General features: G+C 39.6%; 1 protein-coding gene across 3 annotated transcripts in view; it reads left to right on the top strand.

Annotated features, from left to right (window-relative positions):
• The window catches only part of DGKI (diacylglycerol kinase iota), a 455,508-nt gene that overhangs the window by 298,021 nt on the left and 135,759 nt on the right, over positions 1 to 21,728 (top strand). The window contains exon 21 of one of the 3 annotated variants that reach the window (XM_047850206.1): positions 701 to 763. The exons of the other annotated variants lie outside the window; for them this stretch is intronic. Within the exon in view, the coding sequence (XP_047706162.1) occupies positions 701 to 763 (63 nt within the window). The remainder of the gene's footprint in view (positions 1 to 700; positions 764 to 21,728) is intronic. 3 annotated transcript variants of the gene reach the window in all.

Below are 21,728 nucleotides of genomic sequence, written 5' to 3'. Positions count from 1 at the left end.
AAGGTTCTCTCTTTTATAAAAGAAGAGAGAAAAGGGGGACGTCTATGGTTTCACTCTTCTACCAAGAGTAGAGTGAAATTTTGGCATCACCGTGATGAATCTAGGCTTTCTTGGTGTTACCTTCAGAGTCGTTAAAGTTTTTGTCAAGCCACTCTTTGCAAGATGGTTGTACTTTGACACAGGTTTCCTACAGACTTTGGAATCATGAGGACTATGGTAAAGGATTAAATTTACCTTGACTCTCCTCAAAGATGAGTTTACTATGCCAGCCTACCCCCCTCTCTAGTGAGTGTGTGTGTGAGTGTGTGTGTGTGTACTTGTGCACACGCGCGCATCCTCTCGTTGGATATCTCAAATGACCTAGAGCGAGAGAGGACCACGATGCCTCCTGCCCGCAGCCCCGCCCAGTGTCCATGCTTCGGTTGCATCTGCCCGCGCCCTGCCCTTCGCTCCAGTCTGTGGCTTGCCGTAGAGCCAGCCCTTGCCCTGTGTCCTGTTGGCTTCATTGCTATCACCGGCTTTTTGGATTATGTCCGTGGCTGGCTGGATTTTCCTTTTCTTTTCACTCACTGTTTGGTGACGCGCTCATTTAATTTTTGTTTAAATTTTGTGTGTCTCTCTTTCTCTCTCCTGGCTTGTTCCCTGTCTGTCCACGCTGTTGTGCTGACTGTCTTCGCTGCTCATTCCCTGCTGCCTCTAGTATCCATCAGGTGCCAGCTGCCGACCTGCGGAGAGTATCTGCTCCCCCTGGCTCCTTCACCACGTGAGTACAAAGCCGGTCTGTTTCTACACCTTGTCGAGCACCCTCATCACCTCCTCAGGGTTAGACGACCTGCCTCCTTTTCCCTCACAGGTCTGCTACTCAGACAAGGACCCGCCAACCCTAATTGTCTTCATTACCCCTTTGTGATTTGAGACGGAGCTGTCTAGTTCTTTGTGTTCTATTTGTCTCAGTCCTCTAAGGGTTCAGGTTTAAATTTTTGATGAGATAAGTTAGGGCCAAAATTGCATGAGGTTGTAGAAAGTTCCATCCTAAGCATGATTTTTGATGGAAAGTCTGTGAGAGCAGCAGATCATTCTGTTATCTATAGCTCAGGGATGATGTTGAAGATGATGTTGAAGGTGTGCCTGCCGACCTTAATTTGTGAATGGACCCCTAAAATTTTGTGTGGAGTTTTGAGTTCATGCAGGCATCTGGGCCTTATTTGGGTTGAGGATCCATGGTTGAAGTAAAAGATCAACGGCCCCAAACTGTCACTGAGTTAGCGAAACACACTTTATCCATAGTTAGTAATTCATACTTAACGTATTCTATGCTTTTATTTTTTTCTGGGGACAAAAATTGTTTTTAGCACTTCGGGACTTCTTTTTTATGTTGTTGCCCTTTCTTTTCATTTACCATACACATACGTAGCTTCTGTTAAGGTTCAGGTACTGTTACAGGCGCTTTACATTAACTACTTAACTAATTACCACCCCCCCCCCCCACAGCCCTCTGCCACCTGTGGTATTGTAGTGAGGAAGCTGATGCACAAAGAGGTTAAGTAACTTGCTTAAGGTCACACAGCTAACAAGTGGTAGACTGGGTTGCAAACTCAGATGGTCTGGCTTCAAAGATCAAACCTCTGACAATTTATAATTTGCCGCCTTTCCTCTATGAGGATCCTACGTATTTCTTAAGCCCTAGTCGAATCATTCGTTCTTCAAAGAATTCTCTGTGGCTTCTTGTTGCATTAGTTACCTTCTCATTGGACCTCACTGTTGATATACTCATTACCGCTCTCAAGGTGTAACAGGCTGGTATTAATTATGTTGGCTCTATATGTGTGTGCATATGTTGCACACTAGGCTTAGGCTACTTGAGATCATTGGCCATATCCTTTTTGAATTTTCGTGTCCCCAGCCCTGATCACAGATATTAATACAAAGTATTCTGAAACCAGAGTTGTCAGTTGGCAGAATGAATGAAAGAATTTATGTCTACGTTGAACTGTACAATATCTAACGTCTAGGGATATGCCAAAGTGATTCCTAAAGTTCAATCATGTAATTTTACCTTCAGTCCTAATCTTATAGATACACATTTATTTATTCACTTATTACAATACATTTTTTTCAAAAGCATTACTTTATATTTGCTCTCTGTCCACTGTTTTGTGCTTGGAATCTAATGGTGGGCACAGTAGAACATTGCCTTCATGGAAGATAAAATTGAGTGGTCAGAGAAAGAGGAAAATAACTTCTAATTTTCAATTTGGAGCTTATTCTGGGGTATAGCCTACATTCTACAAAAGGCTTCTTCAGTAAATTGGAGTCTAAGGAATGGGGTTCAGTGGTTATTTTCAGTGACTCTGTTGATAGTGTTCAAAGAATCAAGAATGTCGACAATAGAGGTGCGTGTAGAATTAGTCACATTTCTATTACAGTTTAAGTTTGGGTTGTGTTTTAAGTTTTAGTTATATAATTTAAATGGGGCTCTTTTTTTCTTATTGTAGGTGCATACACTACCACAGTAAGGTAAACTGTCCTGTTTTGATTGGGTATATCAGGCAGAGTGCCTATGTGTGGCCACTTTAAAACTTGAACATGGCTCTAAAATATTTTATATCTATATATGATATATCAAATATTATGTATTATAGATGTTAGATTTATGTGTCTCTGAAATATTTCTGTAATAAAAATTTATTAAAATAGAACATTTTAAAGGACATGTAAAAAAACACTGTCAAGGAGCTTGGGAGAAAAAACCAAGAACAACAATAAGTATTGTGCCTTTATATATTATGGCAGTGGTTAACAGTTTTGACCCATTCTTATGTATTTTCAGCAGTGTTTAATAATCACATTAATGTTTCTTTGGTCCTCATGAAAGTCAGGATCCCAGTATCTTGAACTCTCAGCTTGTCTTTTTTTTTTTTTTTTTTTTGACTCTTGGTCAGCCATTTATTGCAGAGAAAAACTCTTCTGTAGATGATCCCTTCTGGGGAGAAGCCTCTCTTTCTACTGTTCCTGTAGGAAATGTTGGTTTCCTAAAGCAACTTGCATGATCTTTCTTTCTCTCTAGCTTTCTAATAACTTTGTTTTTCTTTTTCTTTTCTTTTCTTTTCTTTTCTTTTCTTTTCTTTTCTTTTCTCTTTTCTTTTCTTTTCTTTTCTTTTTTCTCTTCTCTTCTCTTCTCTTCTCTTCTCTTCTCTTCTCTTCTCTTTGGTTGGAATAAAGTCATGGTGGTGACAGTGTAATGCATGGATTATTAAGAATTAAGACATACTGGGGCACCTGGGTGACTCAGTTAGTTGGGCGTCCGACTTCGGCTCAGGTCATGATCTCATGGTCTATGGGTTCGGGCCCGTGTTGGGCTCTATACTGACAGCTCTGAGCCTGGAGCCTGCTTCCAATTCTGTGTCTCCCTCTCTCTCTGCCCCTCCCCTGCTTGTGCTCTATCTCTCTCTTTCAAAAACAAACATTAAACATTTTTTAAAAACCAAAGCAGGGGCACCTGGGTGGCTCAGTCGGTTGGCCATCCGACTTCAGCTCAGGTCACGATCTCGCAGTCCGCGAGTTCGAGCCCCGCGTCGGGCTCTGGGCTGATGGCTCGGAGCCTGGTGCCTCCTTCTGATTCTGTGTTTCCCTCTCTCTCTGCCCCTCCCCCATTCATGCTGTGTCTCTCTCTGTCTCAAAAATAAATAAATGTTAAAAAAAAAATTAAAAAAAAAAAAAAAAACCAAAGCAAATAGAATACTTCACTGCACATATTGTGCATGTAGCTTAATGAATTATTAGGGCAATACCTCAATTGAAAAAATTCTTTGTAATTGACTTCATAGTAAAGTCCTCACTGAAGGGCACATATGCACACTGAAATCATGAATATTCATGCTAAATGTTCCAACTACTAGCTTCTGTTCAGTTAATGCCAAAAATAACACAAAGGTGTGTAATTGTAAAATGTCTTTCTAACGCTTTAATCCTTTAGTGACTTCTTATTAAATTCCATTTTATACTTGTTCTTCTCTACCGAAATGAAATAATGTAAACCATTTATGCCTGATTTAGTCAACTTTTCATCTTTCAAAAAATATTGAGTGCTTTCTTTCAATACCAGGAGTTCTCTTTATACTGGAGATACAGAGATTATAAAGCTAGGGTTTCTGTCCTAGAGAAATGGACATGCCAGGGATAGACCTAGTTTGTTGCTTACAGTACAATTACAATGCCACGTGACAAGTATTCAGGTACAGATTCTGGTTGTATTTCCATGTGAATACCTGAGTATTGATTACATTTGTTTTTATTTTTTAGTGTTTAAAATCAATGTACACTGAAATAGACTTTTTTGGTATACAGTTGGGAGTTTTAAGACAGATATAGATTCATATAGCCAACACCCTAATCAGGATACAGAACCATTCCACCACCCAAGAAATCTGTCTAATCCTCGCATCTCCCATCTCAACCTCTGGCAACCACTAATCACTATTGTTTTGTATTTTTGAGATTACCACATAAATGGGATCATACAGTATGTAACCCTTTGCAATTGGCTTATTTCGACATAACATCTTTGAGATTTATCAACATTTTTGCATATATTAATCGTGTGTTCCTTTTTATTGCTGAGCAGTATTCTGTTGTATGGATGTTTCCATTTATTTACCCATCTACTTGTTGAAGGACATCTGAGTCATTTTCAGTTTTAGGCAATTGTGAATAAAGCTGCTCTAATCATTGATGAACAAGTTTCGTGTAAATATAAATTTTCATTTCTCTAGGTTAAACACCTAGGAAGGGAATTCCTGGGTCATATGGTAAGTGTATGTTTAACTTCATAAGAAACTGGCAAATTATTTTCTAGAGTACAGATCTTGCATTTCTACCAGCAGTGTATGAGAGAGAGAGTTCCAGTTTGTCTCCATCCCTGCCAGCATTTGGTATGGCCAGCACTTTAAAATTTTAATCATTTAGTCACGAGTGTCTTTTCATTATTTGCCATCTATCTTATACTCTTTGATGACACATCTGCTCAAGTGCTTTGCCTGTTTTTAAATTGGGCCCAGTTGTTTTTTTCCTTTGACTTTTGAGATTTTGCCACATATTCTGGATCCAAGTCCTTTGTTACAGATGTACTTTGCAAATGTTTTCTCTTGGCACATGTCTTGTCTTTTCATTCTTTTTACAGAGTCCAAATTCTCAAAGTTCTCTTCATATGTCTGTATTTTTGGTATTATGTTCAAGAACTCTTGGTTCAATCCTAGGTCATAAACATTTTCTCCTTTGCTTTCTTCTAGAAGTTTTGTAGTTTTATGTTTTGCATTCAGTTCTATGATTTGAGTTAATTTTTGTGTAAGATGTGAGGTTTAGGTTAGTGTTTTATTTTGTTTTTACATATAAATATTCAGTGGGTCCAGCATCATCTGTTGAAAAGACTATTTTTTTTTCATTGAATTTCCTTTACATCTTTATCAAAAATCAATTGGATGTATATATGGGGGGTATGGATATATATGGATGGATAGATATCGATTTCTGTACTCTCTGTTCTGTTCCATTGACTTATATTTTTGTGCCTTTGTCAATGCCATGTTCTTTTGATTATTGTATCTTTATGTTAAATCTTAAAATCAAGTTGTGCTATTTTTTCACTTTATTTTTTATTTTAAAAGTTGTCTTGGCTATTCAAGTTTCTTTACCTTTCCATATAAATTTTAGAATAAACTTACCTATTGTGTTGAATCTATAGATCAATTTGGGGATATAGACATCTTTACCAGGATGAGACTTCCAATCCATGAATACTGTATGTCTCTCCATTTCTTTATTTTGTGCATCATTGTTTTATAGTTTTCAACATACAGATCTTGTATATATTTTGTTGCATATGTGCCTGTGTTAGATATGTGTTAGTTTTCAATTACGATTGCTAGTATGTGAAACTAGGTTGGATTTTCATGTATTGTCCTTGTATCCTGTGGCCTTACTAAAATCACTTTTTATTATAAGGAATTAGATTGCACCCTTGGGTTTTTCTGCATAGTCATTCTTGTCATCTGTGAATAGGAGTGGTTTTATCCCAATCCATATGCCATTTATTTATTTATTTACAATAAATATAATAATATAATAAATAAATAAAAATATAATAATAAATAAATAGCACTAGCTATTATTGCTAGTATGATACTGAATATGAATAGTTAGAGTCGATGTCCTTGCTTTGCTTCTTATATGAGGGGAAATCATTCCTTTTTTTCACCATAAAGTATGATTCTTTGTTGTAGATTTATTTGTTAAAGTATATTTATTAGGACATCTGGGAAAGATTAGAGAGAAATGGAATTATTTATCCTCTACATGTATGTTAGAATTTTCTAAGAAACCATCTAGTCCTCATGATTTCTTTTTACCCTTTTTAATGGTAAGTTCAATTACTCTAGGACTTATAAAAGTACTTGGGTTATCTATTTCATTGTAGGTGAGTTTTAGTGGATTTTTTTGTTTGTTTGTTTTGTTTGTTTTTTTTTTTTAGTTTATTGAAGTTTTTCAGGAGTTACCCATTTCATTCCAGGTGTTAAGATATATAGAATTATCGGTAGTATTTATGCTTTTAATGTCTTTGGGATCTGCATTGATAGTTCCCTTTTATTCGTGGAATTAGTAATTTGTATCTTTTCCCCTTGACATTCTTAGTAAAGGATCCATTTTTTTAAAAATATGAAATTTATTGTCAAATTGGTTTCCATACGACACCCAGTGCTCATCCCAATAGGTGCCCTCCTCAATGCCCATCACCCACTTTCCCCTCCCTCCCACCTCCCCAACCACCCTCAGTTTATTCTCAGTTTTTAAGAGTCTCTTATAGTTTGGCTCCCTCCCTCTCTAACTTTTTTTTCCCTTCCCCTCCCCCATGGTCTTCTGTTAAGTTTCTCAGGATCCACATAAGAGTGAAAACATATGGTATCTGTCTTTCTCTGTATGACTTATTTCACTTAGCATAACACTCTCCAGTTCCATCCATGTTGCTACAAAAGGCCATATTTTATTCTTTCTCATTGCCAAGTAGTATTCCATTTTGTATATAAATGGCAGTTTCTTTATCCATTCATCAGTTGATGGACATTTAGGCTCTTTCCATAATCTGGCTATTGTTGAAAGTGCTGCTATAACATTGGGGTACAAGTGCCCCTATGCATCAGCACTCCTGTATCCCTTCAGTAAATTCCTAGCAGTGCTATTGCTGGGTCATAGGTAGATCTATTTTTAATTTTTTGAGGAACCTCCACACTCTTTTCCAGCATTACTGCACCAGTTTGCATTCCCACCAACAGTGCAAGCGGGTTCCCATTTCTCCACATCCTCTCCAGCATCTATAGCCTCCTGATTTGTTCATTTTAGCCACTTAGACTGGCGTGGGGTGATATTTCAGTGTGGTTTTGATTTGTATTTCCCTGATGAGGAGTTACGTTGAGCATCTTTTCAAGTGCCTGTTGGCCATCTGGATGTCTTCTTTAGAGAAGTGTCTATTCATGTCTTCTGCCCATTTCTTCATGGATTATTTGTTTTTTGGGTGTGGAGTTTGGTGAGTTCTTTATAGATTTTGGATACTAGCCCTTTGTCCAATATGTCATTTGCAAATATCTTTTCCCATTCCATTGGTTGCCTTTTAGTTTTATTGATTGTTTCCTTGGCAGTGCAGAAGCTTTTTATCTTCATAAGGTCCCAGTAGTTCATTTTTGCTTTTAATTCCCTTGCCTTTGGGGATGTGTCAAGTAAGAGATTGCTACGGCTGAGGTCAGAGAGGTCTTTTCCTGCTTTCTCCTCTAGGGTTTTGATGGCTTCCTGTCTCACATTCAGGTCCTTTATCCATTTTGAGTTTATTTTTGTGAATGGTGTAAGAAAGTGGTCTAGTTTCATTCTTCTGCATGTTGCTGTCCAGTTCTCCCAGCACCATTAGTTAAACAGACCGTCTTTTTTCCACTGGATGCTCTTTCCTACTTTGTGAAAGATTAGTTGGCCATACTTTTGTGGGTCCACTTCTGGAGTCCCTATTCTATTCCATTGTTCTATGTGTCTGTTTTTGTGCCAATACCATGCTGTCCTGATGATTACAGCTTTTGGGGCACCTGTGTGGCTCAGTCGGTTGAGCATCTGACTTTGGTGCAGGTCATGATCTCATATCTTGTGAATTTGAGCCCCATACCAGGCTTACTGCTGTCAGCGCAGAGCTAGCTTCCAACCCTACGTCCCTCTTTCTGTCCCTCCCCGACTCGTGCGCGTGCTCTTTCTCTCAAAGATAAAACATTTAAAAAAATCAGCTTTTGTTTTTGTTGATTTTTCACCCTTGTTTTTCTATTTGCATTTTCATTGATTTATGTCCCTATATTATTTTCTTTTTCTGTTTACTTTGGGTCCATTTTGCTCTCTTCCCCCCCCCCCCCCAATTCTTTAAAGAAGAAGCTTAATTATTTAAGTAATCAATTGACCCAGTTGAGTTCAGGCTACAAGGTCTGACTCATCTTCTGAGAGTTGTGGCTACAATGTTAATTCTGTTTTCGAAGCCGTTGCAGTGCTGTTTATATCTGTCTGGGGTGTATGTACCACCAAGTTGCCACTATGGGACCTTGGTTATAGGATCTGTTTTGTAGTTTAATTCCTGAAGTCTTTGGTATAGATGCTGACGGCCAGATTCACCCATTGGCAGCCTAGAGATGAACCTGAGAGTTCATGAACATCTTTATGGAGCTGTTTTCCTGAGCCCTCCTTCTCCTTTGTCATCCTGGTACTTTCCTCTTCTCTGGAGCTCCTCATTTTGGTCTTTCAGCCAGAAAGCTAAAGTTTTAGCTACCTTGCTCTATTGCATACCTCCTGCAACTGTGTTAACATGCAGGACCAAGCAATGATATGGCAGAAAGAGAGGGAATACAAGCAAATGGTTTATCCCATGCTCTTGGGATCATTGCTCCTTTTATCAGAGAGGACAGCTCTCTTCCATTACAATTTTAAGCACCTGAAGGCTTTTGTCAATGCCACTGCCAGTGTGAATGCTGGTGTGTAGGAAAATGGTGAAGGGTAAATGTCCCTGAGTTTCTCTGTGCATTCAGAGTCCCTTTTCCTTAAGCCAGAACTCAAGGGCTCTCCTGGGGCTTGCTCTACCTCAATTTGGTGTTCATGTCAAGCTTTCTGCTGCCTGGGAGTCCACACTAGGGTTGATTGCAGGGAAAAAGAAGGAAGAGCTTACCACCATTTGATAGTATTTTAAGTTCAGGTTTTAGTCTGCTGCTATCATTTACTTTTCAGATCCTCAAATAGCTGCTTTATGAATTCTGGCCAGATTTTATAGCTGTATTCATTGGAGTGGGAGGGGGCGGAGGTTGGAGAAAGAATCGTGTGTGCATATTCACTTCACCCAGAACCAGATGTTCTCTACTGCAGAGAGCTGTGATACTGTATCCCTTTTTCTCCCACTGCAGTTTAGTACCATAGCTAAACTCAGCAAAACAAATCTGCAGAGAAATCACTGTATTTTGAACTACAATCAACATATGTTAAGTGTCATATGCCATCTTGCACAACAGTTACAATTTAAACATAAACAAGATACTTCCCACTGCTAAGTTGTGTGGCTTTGCTGGTTACCTTTGGGAAGGCAGAGTTGGACACAGACCCATGGAAAAAGCATGAATTGTCATGTTTGACTACAAGCTGAATATGATTCAGCATTCTAAGATTGGTTTCAGTAAATGAAGTCTTCATGGTAAAGGATGAAAGTAAATTGATTTTTGTTCCAAGGAGAGAGGGAGTTTTACTAAGAGAAAGAGAAATAGTTTTGATATGCCTTTTTTTTTTTTTTGGTTCTCTTTTGGGTTGAGTTTAAGAATTTTATTATAGGATAGAGCCAAGAATCTTCAATCTTCATGACTGATGAGAACACAAACTGGTCATAGGTGGTTTAACATTTGCATGCTGGCCAGCAAAGCAAACTAGATGATTTTTTGAAGTGCTTTTCTAAAAATGCTGCAATTCTATTTTTCCAGCTGGTCACATCAAAAAAATTTTTAACACTTTTATGAATTTGTCTAATGCACTATCTAATGTGTTTGTTTATTTTTTTTGTTTAATATTGGACCTTTAATTAGAAAATAAGATGTGACCTGTTTTTATTTAGACCCTTTCTCTTTTCCTTGGTTCTTTGTATAAACTTCACTCTGCTACATACTAGACTCTATCAGGGAGTAGCAAAAACATTGCCAAAGTAGAAATTTACATGTACGCCTCTGTAAATTGTGAGGGTACCTCTAAGGTGCCAAGAAGATCCATCATACATACTTTGCCTAAGAATGAATTCAGTTGATGGTGGCTGACACACAGATCTTCTTGAGAAGCTTAGGATGAAAAGTAGTCCTGGACCATTGCAGCCTCCCGAATGATGCTTCATGTCTGGGGCAGAAATCTGTCCCGATTCTGATTGCATAGAATGTAATCTTTAGGTCGTGGTTTCTGGACCCCAAACCAATTGTGAGGATTCCAAAAGGGCCTAAGCACTCAAGAAATTATAAATATATTTGTTGTTGATGCTTTTGTTGTTCTGTATCCTGGGGTGATTATCTCTGAGTGACGGGATTATAGATAATATTTTATTGGCTTCCTGTATTTTTTGAATTGATTTTGATGAACATGCATTACTTCTAAAAGGGAGGAAAAATTGGGGCACCGGGGTGGTTCAGTCCGTTAAGCATCCAGCTTCGGCTCAGGCCACGATTTCATGGTTCATGAGTTTGAGCCCCTAGTCGGGCTCGGCACTGACAGTTCAGAACCTGGAGCCTGCTTCGGATTCTGTGTCTCCCTCTCTCTCTGCCCCTCCCATGCTAATGCTCTGTTTCTTTCTCTCTCTCTCTCTCTCTCTCTCTCTCTCTGTCTCTCAAGGATAAATAAACATTTAAAAGTTTTTTTTAAAAATTTATTTTATTTTATTTATTTTAATTTATTTATTTGTTTTGTGTGTATGTGTGAGAGAGAGAGAGAGAGAGGAGAGAGAGAGGGAGAGAGAGAGAAAGTGTGGGTGTACCTGAGCAGGAGAGGGGCAGAGAGAAAGGGAGAGAATCGTAAGCAACTTCCACACCCAGTGGGTGTTCAGTCTCATTACCGTGAGATAATGACCTGAGTAAAATCAAGAGTCAGATGCTTAACCTACTGAGCCACCCAGGCATCCCAAAGTTCATATTTTAAAAAGGGTACAAGAGAATTGCTACATGCACAGAACAGGAAAAAATGCCATTTACCGAATCTCAGAGTCAGAAAGGGAAGCAACAGAGTTAGCTTGAGGCTTTCTGGAATGCAAAGCTGTTTGCTCTCTGAACCACTGAGCAGAGGGAACTGCTGACATCGTCCTTGTCTCTTGCTCCCACTCACATTTTCTGGGTTATCTTCCGAGTGATTTAACCTTCCAGTACCCATTTTCTTGACCTTCAATAATGTCAAAATGTCATGTTTTCCTTTCTTTTTATGATACCCTCTCCGATGGTTGCATAAAGCAGATAAACCAATTTGAGAATTCCAAAGAAAGGTAGGGAAGTGTTGCTTGAGCTTCCCCTCCTGTCACTTGTCAGACTTGAGCCCAGGCTACAGCACCGGTGGTGGTGGCTTTCTTCCTCGCACTCTGCAACTTTCCCCCAAGAGTTGCCCCTCTCCACCTGAGGTTTTATTCCCACTCACATGGCCAGAGTGGCCTAGTGCCTTAAAGAAAAGGGGCAGCAGGAACAGACACAGGTCTCTAAGTGGAGCGTCTTCCTCCTTATTTTGTAGCACCCCCATGGTAACATTCTACTCTTTGGGGTGTCAGGGGGAGCTCTCTTTTTGTGGTATGACGTTGACCAAGTGTTAACCTCTTTGCATTCTGCTTTTTCAAATATTAAAAAAAGAAATGCAGTTGTTCCCCTGGGTTTCTATCAGCTCTGAAGTTATGTTATGCTAAAATTCAGGTCATGACCCTAGATTCTATGAAAATCTGCCCCAAAGGGATCTGAGACTTGAAGTAGGCAAAACTCTTCATGGGACATTCATCCTTTATCCTAAGACTGATCAGGAGGCCAGGCCCTTTACTGTTTTGGTACCTTTAATGGAGGTTTTACCTTTCTCTCAGCAAGAACTCAAGTGTGTTTTTTCATTTAGCCAGAAAGATAACATGTGTCTGATATTATGCTAATAAGCACCTTGGCTTGTGATCGATTTTAACATCTCGATAACTGTGATGACAATTGCCATTATTCCCATTCCATGGTTGGCAAGACCGAGAATCAGAAGTTTTCGGAAACTTAACTAAGATTGTATGCTAGAAAGTAATAAAGTTAACACCCAGGGCTTTCTGCTTTGGAGACAGCATTTGAGACCCTACACTCTACGATTGCAATAACCTCTGATCATTTTCTTGTGTGTGTGTGTGTGTTTATTTTCGTAGATATGATTTATATATTTTATTCAATCATGCTGTGCAAACTTCTTCCTTTTTCAAAGAAAACTTGGAAAGGAGTGATGACTTACAATTCAGTTTTGAGTGTTTCAAATGTGTGACTCTTTAGTGTTACAGGTTTGCAGTTCAAGTGTTATAAGAAAAACGTCAGAATGACAATCCCGGTTAAAAATAAGTTGTACTACAGCTAAGGAACCCAGAGAGTCTTTTAGACGTGTTAGTGATGGCGTTTGGTCTGGGAAGGTGGCTCCTCAGGAAGGGTCATGCCCGCAGCTGTGGGGGGCGGATGGCACCTGTGTTCTTCTCTTAGCAGAGGTAAACACAGACAGCAGCCTCTGGTACAGTTATGTAAGGCATAATACATTTAGGACTCCCTCAACACTTAAAATTATATCTCGTTGCTTTTAAAATTTATTTTCGGAGATGAATTATTCATGTCTGCGTAGGCGTAGAAACAGCCTTACATTTAGGAGTCAGCACTTCTCGTAAAGTAAAAGGTCACTTCAGAACTTAAGGGAATTTTCACTCAGGTGTTGTTGGCTTGAGGTGCAGGGCCTAACGAGGCTTCAGGGGCACGGGGAGAGTCTGCAGGAAGGTTCGGGTGCGGCGTGTGCCCCAGGCCCATTGGGCAGGACAAAGGAGGAGGAAAATGTATGAATTCCTTCGTTTGTATGTTTAATGGAAATAAACTTTAAGCAATCACAATTAAAAAATGACCTTAGCAGTAACATTAGTTCAAGAAACACAACTCTATATATATTTAGATTATTCTATGCACCTTGACTTTTAGGAGAAGCAGAAATTAAGGTCTGAATATCCTAAATAGGGACGTCAAGCCAGGTTGGAATTTTGGAAGGCGATGCATTAGATGCCTCTTATTCTTCCACTTATGTTACCTTTTATAATCAGTAGTTGTAGGATCAAAATAAAATCTGTTCATTCTCCTAGTGATTCTCTTTAGTAGGCATTCGTGTAGTTTGCTTGGGCGGCCATAATAAAGTACTACAGACTGAGTGGTTTAAACCGCCGAAATTTATGTCCTCACAGGCTAGAGACCAGAAGTCTGAAATCAAGGTGTTGGCAGCCTTGGTTTCTCCTGAGGCCTCTCCCCTTGACTTACAGCTGGAGGTTGTCTTCCTGTGTCTTCCACAGTCTTCCCTCTGTGTGTGTCTGTCCCAATCTCTTTTTATAAGGACACCAGTCAGATTGGACTAGGGTCCACCCGCATGACCTTTTTTTAACTTAATTCCTTCTTAAAGACCCTCTCTTCACACACAGTCCCATTCTGAGGGATTGGAGTTGGGACTTCAGAGCATGAATGTCGGGGGGAGGGGTGCCCAACCCAGCCCATAAGAGCATCATACTAGATAAATTTGACTACGTTTTAGTTTTCTTTTCCTATCACCAGCTGTATAAAGATTGAACTTTGTGTATCTGACTTGTATTGATGGTTTAGTTCTTTAAAATCTTTTTTATTAAATGGTAGAAGAAGGGCTGCAGAACGTTGCTCTTTTATTTATAGCAAATTGTTGGTATTAGCTATATGGGTACAACAAATTTGTTGTTGACCTCTCTGGGCCCAAATTCAATCTCTGTAAAATAAGGTGGTCAAACAATATGACCTTTAAATTTTTGTTCGTCTATGAATTTCCAAAACATTATTGGAATAGAAGCGACTATAGAAATACAGACTACAAATGGAAGGAGAGGGGAGTCATTGTGCTAGTCTTCGTGAGGAAAAGATTTACTTACAAATGTAGGAAAAAAACCCTAATTACTTCCGGAAAGTGGTGTACATATATATATATATATATATATATATATATATATATATATACACACACACACACACACACACATATATATACATACATATACATATGTATGTATATATATGTATATATATTTACTGTAGACATACATACATGTATATCTAGATAGATAGATAGATAGTAGATAAACTGCAATCTGCAGAGTTTTTAATAGATTTACTGCTTTCAGAAAGAAAGAGAAACCTTTCACTCCAGTATTACAATAACAGCTGATATATATTCCACCATGGAGTGGGAAGAACATATCAATAACAAAGAAATCTAGACGTTTGTTTTGAGCGTGCCAACAGGGTGTTTCTTTTGGGTTGTTTTGCTCAGGTAGCAATAAGCTGCAACGCACATTTCATTTGGAGAATTTTAATGTAATTATACCAGTGTGATTGGCTTTCCTGGTCTGTCATGCCACCCTGAAACACTAACAGGAAATGGAAAGGGAATACATTGTTAAAGGGAGAAAGAAAAATTCCATGTTGCTGCTGCACTCGGTTGATCCCTAGCCCTCATCACATTTTGTGTCAGAAAATGAAATTCTAAAAATGAGTTCAGCACGTTTCAAAGTTGTACCTAAGATATTTGACTAAAATGGGAGTGGTGCTAGAAGAATTATAAATGGAACAAAAAGGCCAAAGTTTTCAGCTTTATAACAGAGAGAACTGTAATTAGTTTCTTTTTCTTCATCGTTTAGACTCTCCTGCTCTCACGAGAGCTGATTTATGTTCTCTAATTGGGACATAAATCTTTTGGCCCGATGATATTTTGTTGCTCAGGCAAAGTAAAACAATTAACATGTTTTCCTGATGAGAGGCTCTTGGCTTATGAAATGTTACAATATTGCCTTTGGTAGAGGCTTGATCTGTAATATGGTAAGTGAAAGAGACAAGAGAGTGGACAGTGGGCCCAGGCAAAAGCACCCCAAATTATTTTCATATTCTGTCATGAAGTTCTCAGCAGAAACCATTCTTTTACTTCTGTCATTTTTTTTTTCTTTTTAGCTTTATTTTAACTAATTGTTTTGTGTTTGTTCTTCATCATCCAAACACTGTTATTAGTCTCGGACTAAAAGTTTATCTTATGGGACTTCTTCTTCTCAAGTTTACTATCAAATTTTACAAAGTTATTTTTGTAAAATTATTAGCAGTTGCAGTGACAGAACTATATGAGTCCTATTTGGGCAAGGTGTCTTTGTTCTGTCCATTTTGACACCAATAAGATGAATGATTTAAAAATTAAAAAAAAAATTCCTCTGTTCATTGGATTAGGGTTTAGAGAATGGTGATGACAGTTTCTGCCTAATTGGCTCAATTTACTGAATTGGAAAGGGGAGTTGGATTTAGGGGACTCTGATTTGTTCTTGGATCTCTGACAAGGAAACAGGAGGTGACAGGAGCACATCTGTGAGCAGGGGACTCAGCTTTCCCCCAGCTGTAAGTGGATGACTAGGACAGACGTGGTGTCCTTTCCCTCTCCAGAGGGACGTGGAGCACTACTGAAATATTCCAGACCTTGGCGAGCCATCGTGAACCAAAAGGGAAAAAGGAGTTGAAACATAACATGGTAAACTAACAATGACCAATATGAAACATAGCTTTGTGAATTTTCTTAAATACCCACATTTTAAGAAAGTATGTGTGTCCTTTTTAAACTGTTTTCTGTAGAGAGCTAAAGCCATTTAAGGAAATGTTTCTTATGTAATGCCATTTATTGTTAGGCCAATACTTAACTTTTTTATTTTCTTGATCTAAACCCGACACAGACTCTCTTTCTTACTGAGCCTGTTCCCTGGGGATGCAGAGTTACCTCCACATAATTTGCACACAAGCTTTTCAGTAGGAACACAGCTGGTAATTCATGTGTTCAGTCTTTTCTCAAATAAAGTGGGGTTACATTTCTCCATTTTAATAAGATGGCCATGTTTATTTTCACACCATTATTGCCTTATGCATTTTTGGATTCTGCTTTGTTGGTTCTTTTTTCTTTTTTTTTAATTTTTAAAAAAATATTTATTTATTTTTGACAGAGAGAGAGAGAGAGAGAGAGAGAGACAGACAGAGCATGAGTGGGGGAGGGGCAGACAGAGAGGGAGACACAGAATCCAAAGCAGGCTCCAGGCTCTGAGCTGTCAGCACAAAGCCCGACGTGGGGCTCGAACTCACAGACCGTGAGATCATGACCTGAGCCGAAGTCGGATGCTCAACGGACTAAGCCACCCAGGCGCCCCGGTTATTTTTTCTTAAAAAATTACCAATTTTAATTTTTTTCCTGTAGGTTCATAAGTGTTTAAAAATTTTTAAATATACATGTAATCTAGGTTTTTTTAAATAAAAATACTGTTTTCATGGTACCCTCACTCAAATACCACCACTTGATTCATCAAAGTGCTTAGGGTTACTAGAAGATGAGTAAATATGTTAGTAGTTGCAGCCTAATTTAGTCCTTCATGATATATGTGAAGGGCCACACATTTCTTTTGTGAAATGACACTTTTTTTTAATGTTTATTTTATTTTTGAGAGACAGAGAGAAAGAGAGCGCTGGGGAGAAGCAGAGAGAGAGGGAGATACAGAATCCGAAGCAGACTCCAGGCTCTGAGCTGTCAGCACACAGCCAGACGCGAGGCTCAAACCCGCGAACCTTGAGATCATGACCTGAGCCGAAGTCGGATGCTTAACCGACTAAGCCATCTAGGCGCTTCTAAAATAACACTTTTTTAAACTATACAAATCCCAGTCCTTGCTCCACACCCCTTTCCAACCAAGAAAGTCAGTTTATCAGTTGCAAATATGAACAGGATATCCTAGCTTGTGATTGCAAACCCAAGGCATTTTAGCAGTTAAATAACAAATAAATGTAAGATTTTTCCTTTTGTTTGATACATAGAAATTGAAACCTGAAGTAAAAAAATCTCTCCCTTTCTGAGCACATGAGATCTGAAGCCATTTAGGTGGCTTGAGAGTAACATTATCCTGTTATATCTCGTTGGTTCAGGCCCAGTGGTTCCTTACTCCATTGGAGATAGTAATTAATGGACTGCTGGACAATCACAGCAGCGAAAGTCTTCTGCAAGCCACTTCAGACTATGCTACTAAAAGCAGCCCATGTTAGTATTTTATGATAGAATCTTTAGTCCTTTTTAATAGCCAGGAAACCTCCATTAAACGGACTTCTCTCATGGAGTGGAAATGATTCTCGCCCACTGTGATGAAAGACTGGCCTTGAGTTCTTGTTCCCTTTCCAGCTGTTCTTAACTCTTCTTTATTTAGCAATTTGAATATTCAGAATTCTACAAAAATGCATGTTCCTTCTTCCTCTAATTTCAGTCCCTCTGTGTTTCCTGCAGCATTTGCTTCCTTTACCTTTCCCTGTGATAATTTGTCCCAACTCCTTTAAGCATAAAAGAGTATTGGGGCGCCTGGGTGGCACAGTCGGTTAAGCGTCCGACTTCAGCCAGGTCACGATCTCGCGGTCTGTGAGTTCGAGCCCTGCGTCAGGCTCTGGGCTGATGGCTCGGAGCCTGGAGCCTGTTTCCGATTCTGTGTCTCCCTCTCTCTCTGCCCCTCCCCCGTTCATGCTCTGTCTCTCTCTGTCCCAAAAATAAATAAAAAAATAAATAAATAAACATAAAAGAGTATAAATAAGAATATAAGTGGGAACTTCAGGTCTGAAACTCCTATAAAGTTTTCTGAAAGAACGTCCTCTAGTTGCCAACTGAGCAAATATTAGGGCAGGAGACTCTCGGGAGAGTTAACTCGGTAGGTGGTATCTAATTACAAGTAGAAATTTCTCTCCACTTTTATTAACCAGAGGTAAGCCAGAGAATCAACCGCAGCTGTGAGGGTGGCATGAGCATTGAGATTATTTTTTGTTTGTTGGTTTAGTAATGGGAATAGATTTTTCCCTTGAACCAAATTCTGTTTACTGGTTCCCATCCTAGCCAATGGTGCAATTACATAGCACACACGATTAGGTGGGATAAAGGGGCACCTGGGTGGCTCAGTCGGTTGAGTGTCCATCTTCGGCTCAGGTCATGATCTCACAGTGTATGAGTTTGTGATATGGAGCCCCACATCAGGCTCTCTGTTGTCAGCACATGTCTTTCTTTCTCTCTACCCCTCCCCGGCTGCCTTGCTCTCTTGCTCTGTCTCCGTCTCAAAAATAAACATTAAAAAAAAGAGAGAGAGAGGGAGAGAGAGAGAGATTAGGTGGAATGAAGAATGTAGTTAGTTGTCATGAAAAATAGTTTTTCTCATTTCGAAATTAGTAAGTCCATATGGGAAGCAGCAGCTCAACAAAGATAGGTCTAGCTGGGCCTCCTGTGCTCAGAGAGCTCATGATTTAATGGGGGAGGAAAGTCACCACGTCATGATCGCATTTACATTTCACACCGAGTGCTTTGTCTGCAGCAATGGGTCTAGGAGCAAGGTGCTAAAAGCTTGGTCTGTCGGGGTTTTACTGGAGGGTGGAGAGAGGCTTACATATTTGAACACCATTCAGAGGAGAAGGAATTGCAGGGCAGATAAAGAAGGAGCAGATGGAAATTTAGTTGGGAAATCAGAAGTATTCTGAACTGAAATCCAGAGAAAAGGAGCAGGGAGTTAACCAGAGTGTGGAATGCTGCTGAAGGGGGACTGAGGACTGAGGACTGGAGTGAGGACTGAGAAGTGGATTTAGTGAGCTGGAATAAAGAGAAAGGAGAAGGGGGAAAGACAGCATGATCTTCTGTAGAGGAAAGTTGGAGGGTCTATGACTTAAAAAATAAATCTGTGACTCTGGTGCCTAGAAGTTGTCATGTATATATGGGGCGGTTCCACCTAAAAGTCTCGGAGTTCGTGACTGAGTCAGTAACAGCTGTGACATTCACTATCAGAAAAGGAAATGGATGGTTAGGAGAATTTGAAATATAGATGGAGGCAATTGGCCTGTTTCTTTTCCTTTTCTAAATGTTTATTTATTTTTGAGAGAGAGAGAGCATCAGCAGGGGAGGGGCAGAGAGAAAGGGAGACACAGAGGTGGGGACTTCTTAATATCTGTTAATCGATTCATTTTGCCTTAATTCGAAGTCATTAATTCATGATGAAAAGTATAATCACCCAAGCTTGTTATTATTATTCTCTTTGCTTTTTATTGTTTTCTGTTTATTTGGGCTTTCCCCATATTTTTTACCTGGATAGTCAAGAGATCTCTCCAGCTCACTTGCGTAAGGAAAAGTTAGTATGGCCACATTTGCAGTAGGGGCAGACTTAGCTCTTTCATTGGTTCTTCTGTCAGCGCAGAGCCCGGCGCGGGGCTCAAACACACGAACCGCGAGCTCGTGACCCGAGCCGCAGTTGGATGCTTAACTGCCTGAGACCCCAGGGGCCCCTCGTTTGCTTTAAAGCAGTAATGAAGCTGACATGTTTGTGGGGCTGCTTTGCAGTGCCACCAAGTGAAACCACTCCCAGTTCTTTGTCTTTGCTTCTCCTCTGCATGCCGGGAACCTGACGCCCAGCAGAAGAGACTGTCTAGAATAACCACATGCTAATTTCACTCTGCTGCATGTTCATGTATTATAATTTCAAAAGCATAACAATTTATCTCAATAGAAAGCATGAAAATGTGCACTTCAATGTGCATTTGAAGAGCTCAAGAGAACTTAAAAATTTTTGGTTTCAACCAGTGGCGTAAAAGCTCTCTCATATTTGGTCCTTAAAATAACCATTTTTTAATCTGTTAGCCATGAAGTCAGCAAACAGTTTCTTTGATATGTGTCTGTCTCTGGTGCTTCACGTGTGCATTCTTTTGCCAGGAGTGTCTGTGGCTGATTATCTCAGCGACTTAAAACCCAATTCTGACCCAAATAGTAGAAGAAAAGTCCATAAACTATGGAGACAGAGAGAGAGATTCTTTAGGTAGAATTTACAAATGCTTAGAGTCGTCTGAACAAGGAATAGGGCACTTCTGTCCTGCACCTTCCACGCCTGATGAGGGTCAAGCAGAGACAGAGCGGCCATTTAAAGAGGCAATCATAGGGGCGCCTGGGTGGCTCAGTCGGTTAAGCGTCCGACTTTGGCTCAGGTCATGATCTCACGGTCCGTGAGTTCGAGCCCCGTGTCAGGCTCTGTGCTGACAGCTCAGAGCCTGGAGCCTGCTTCAGATTCTGTGTCTCCCCCTCTCTCTGACCCTCCCCTGTTCATGCTCTGTCTCTCTCTGTCTCAAAAATAAATAAACATTTAAAAAAAATAAAGATGCAATCATAGCATAATAACAATCAGAGGGAGTAGCAGATAGTGAATTAGTGAACCTCTAAGTTTTCTTCCAACTCTATAATGCTTTAATCCCATGATCTTGTTGGAGGTGTGGAGGTGTCTCAAATAATTTGTAACTCTGACATATTAACCACCTCACAAAGGGATGCCTTAAGTCAAGAACTTATTCAACTTCTATTGAAAAAGAATTAACAACCTTTACAAGTACTGTCTATTTTGGAAGGGGAAAAGCAAGTACTGTCTCTAGAAAAACATGTTGGGCAGTGGCAGCTCGTGATTGCTGCTGATGTGATGTTGGTTTATCCTTGGTCCCAAATTCAAAAACTCCTTTACAATTTTTTTTCACATTTCTGAGGCATTGTTCTCTACTCCAGGCAGAAGACAACTGAATTATTAGAGTTCTCTTTGAACCCAGCAGGTGTCCAAAATCCATTTTAAATCTCCGTTCAGAAGCCTTGATTCAATTTGATTTTACTGCTCCCTGCAAAGAGGCCCACTTGAATGTGTTTTTGGATAGGCTGTTGTCAGTGGCAGCTTGAGAATGTCCCAGGGTAAATTGCAGCAATTTCTAGGAAGCCACTGAAGGAAACTATTGAGTATAATTATTTCTAAAGAAGGCCCAGTTGTTATCTGATGAGAGAATGGGTGCGGTAGATGTTTCTCATTCACTGTTATTTAATTGAAGAACAGGCAGTCCTGAAATGGTTTACAGACTTTTTTGGCAGGGACATCTACTATTTGTATGTTCTTTTCTCTCTATTTGTGCTGATCCCCCTAGAGATAAGATGCCAAGGAACGTAATCCAGCATGGATTACCTCCAGATCTCAGAGAGTTGGATGGAAAAAGGACAGAAATGGACAGCCCGATCAGGGTTTGCCTTAGGACTCACAAAGAGAAAAACCTCTATGAGGTGGCTCAGAGATGCTCTCTTGTCACACTGTGCTAAGCTGCAAAGCCATGTGTAGTCCCAGGGGAATTCAGCTCTCTTGTGTTTCATTCATTCGTTTTAAACATTTATTATAAACAACATGGGGCAGACTCTGTTAGGTACTGGAGTTGTAACAACGATGACTAGTCTTTTGTGCCATGAATTCACACCAAAGTCCATTCATAAAACACAGGCCAGTTCAAGTGAGTCCTATTAAAGATTAGTTAGAAATAGACTTTATTGGGGCACCTGGGTGGCTCAGT

The sequence above is a fragment of the Prionailurus viverrinus genome, chromosome A2 (assembly GCF_022837055.1).
Source record: "Prionailurus viverrinus isolate Anna chromosome A2, UM_Priviv_1.0, whole genome shotgun sequence".
NCBI lineage: Eukaryota > Metazoa > Chordata > Mammalia > Carnivora > Felidae > Prionailurus > Prionailurus viverrinus.
This window is presented reverse-complemented; position numbering and strand designations above follow the sequence as displayed.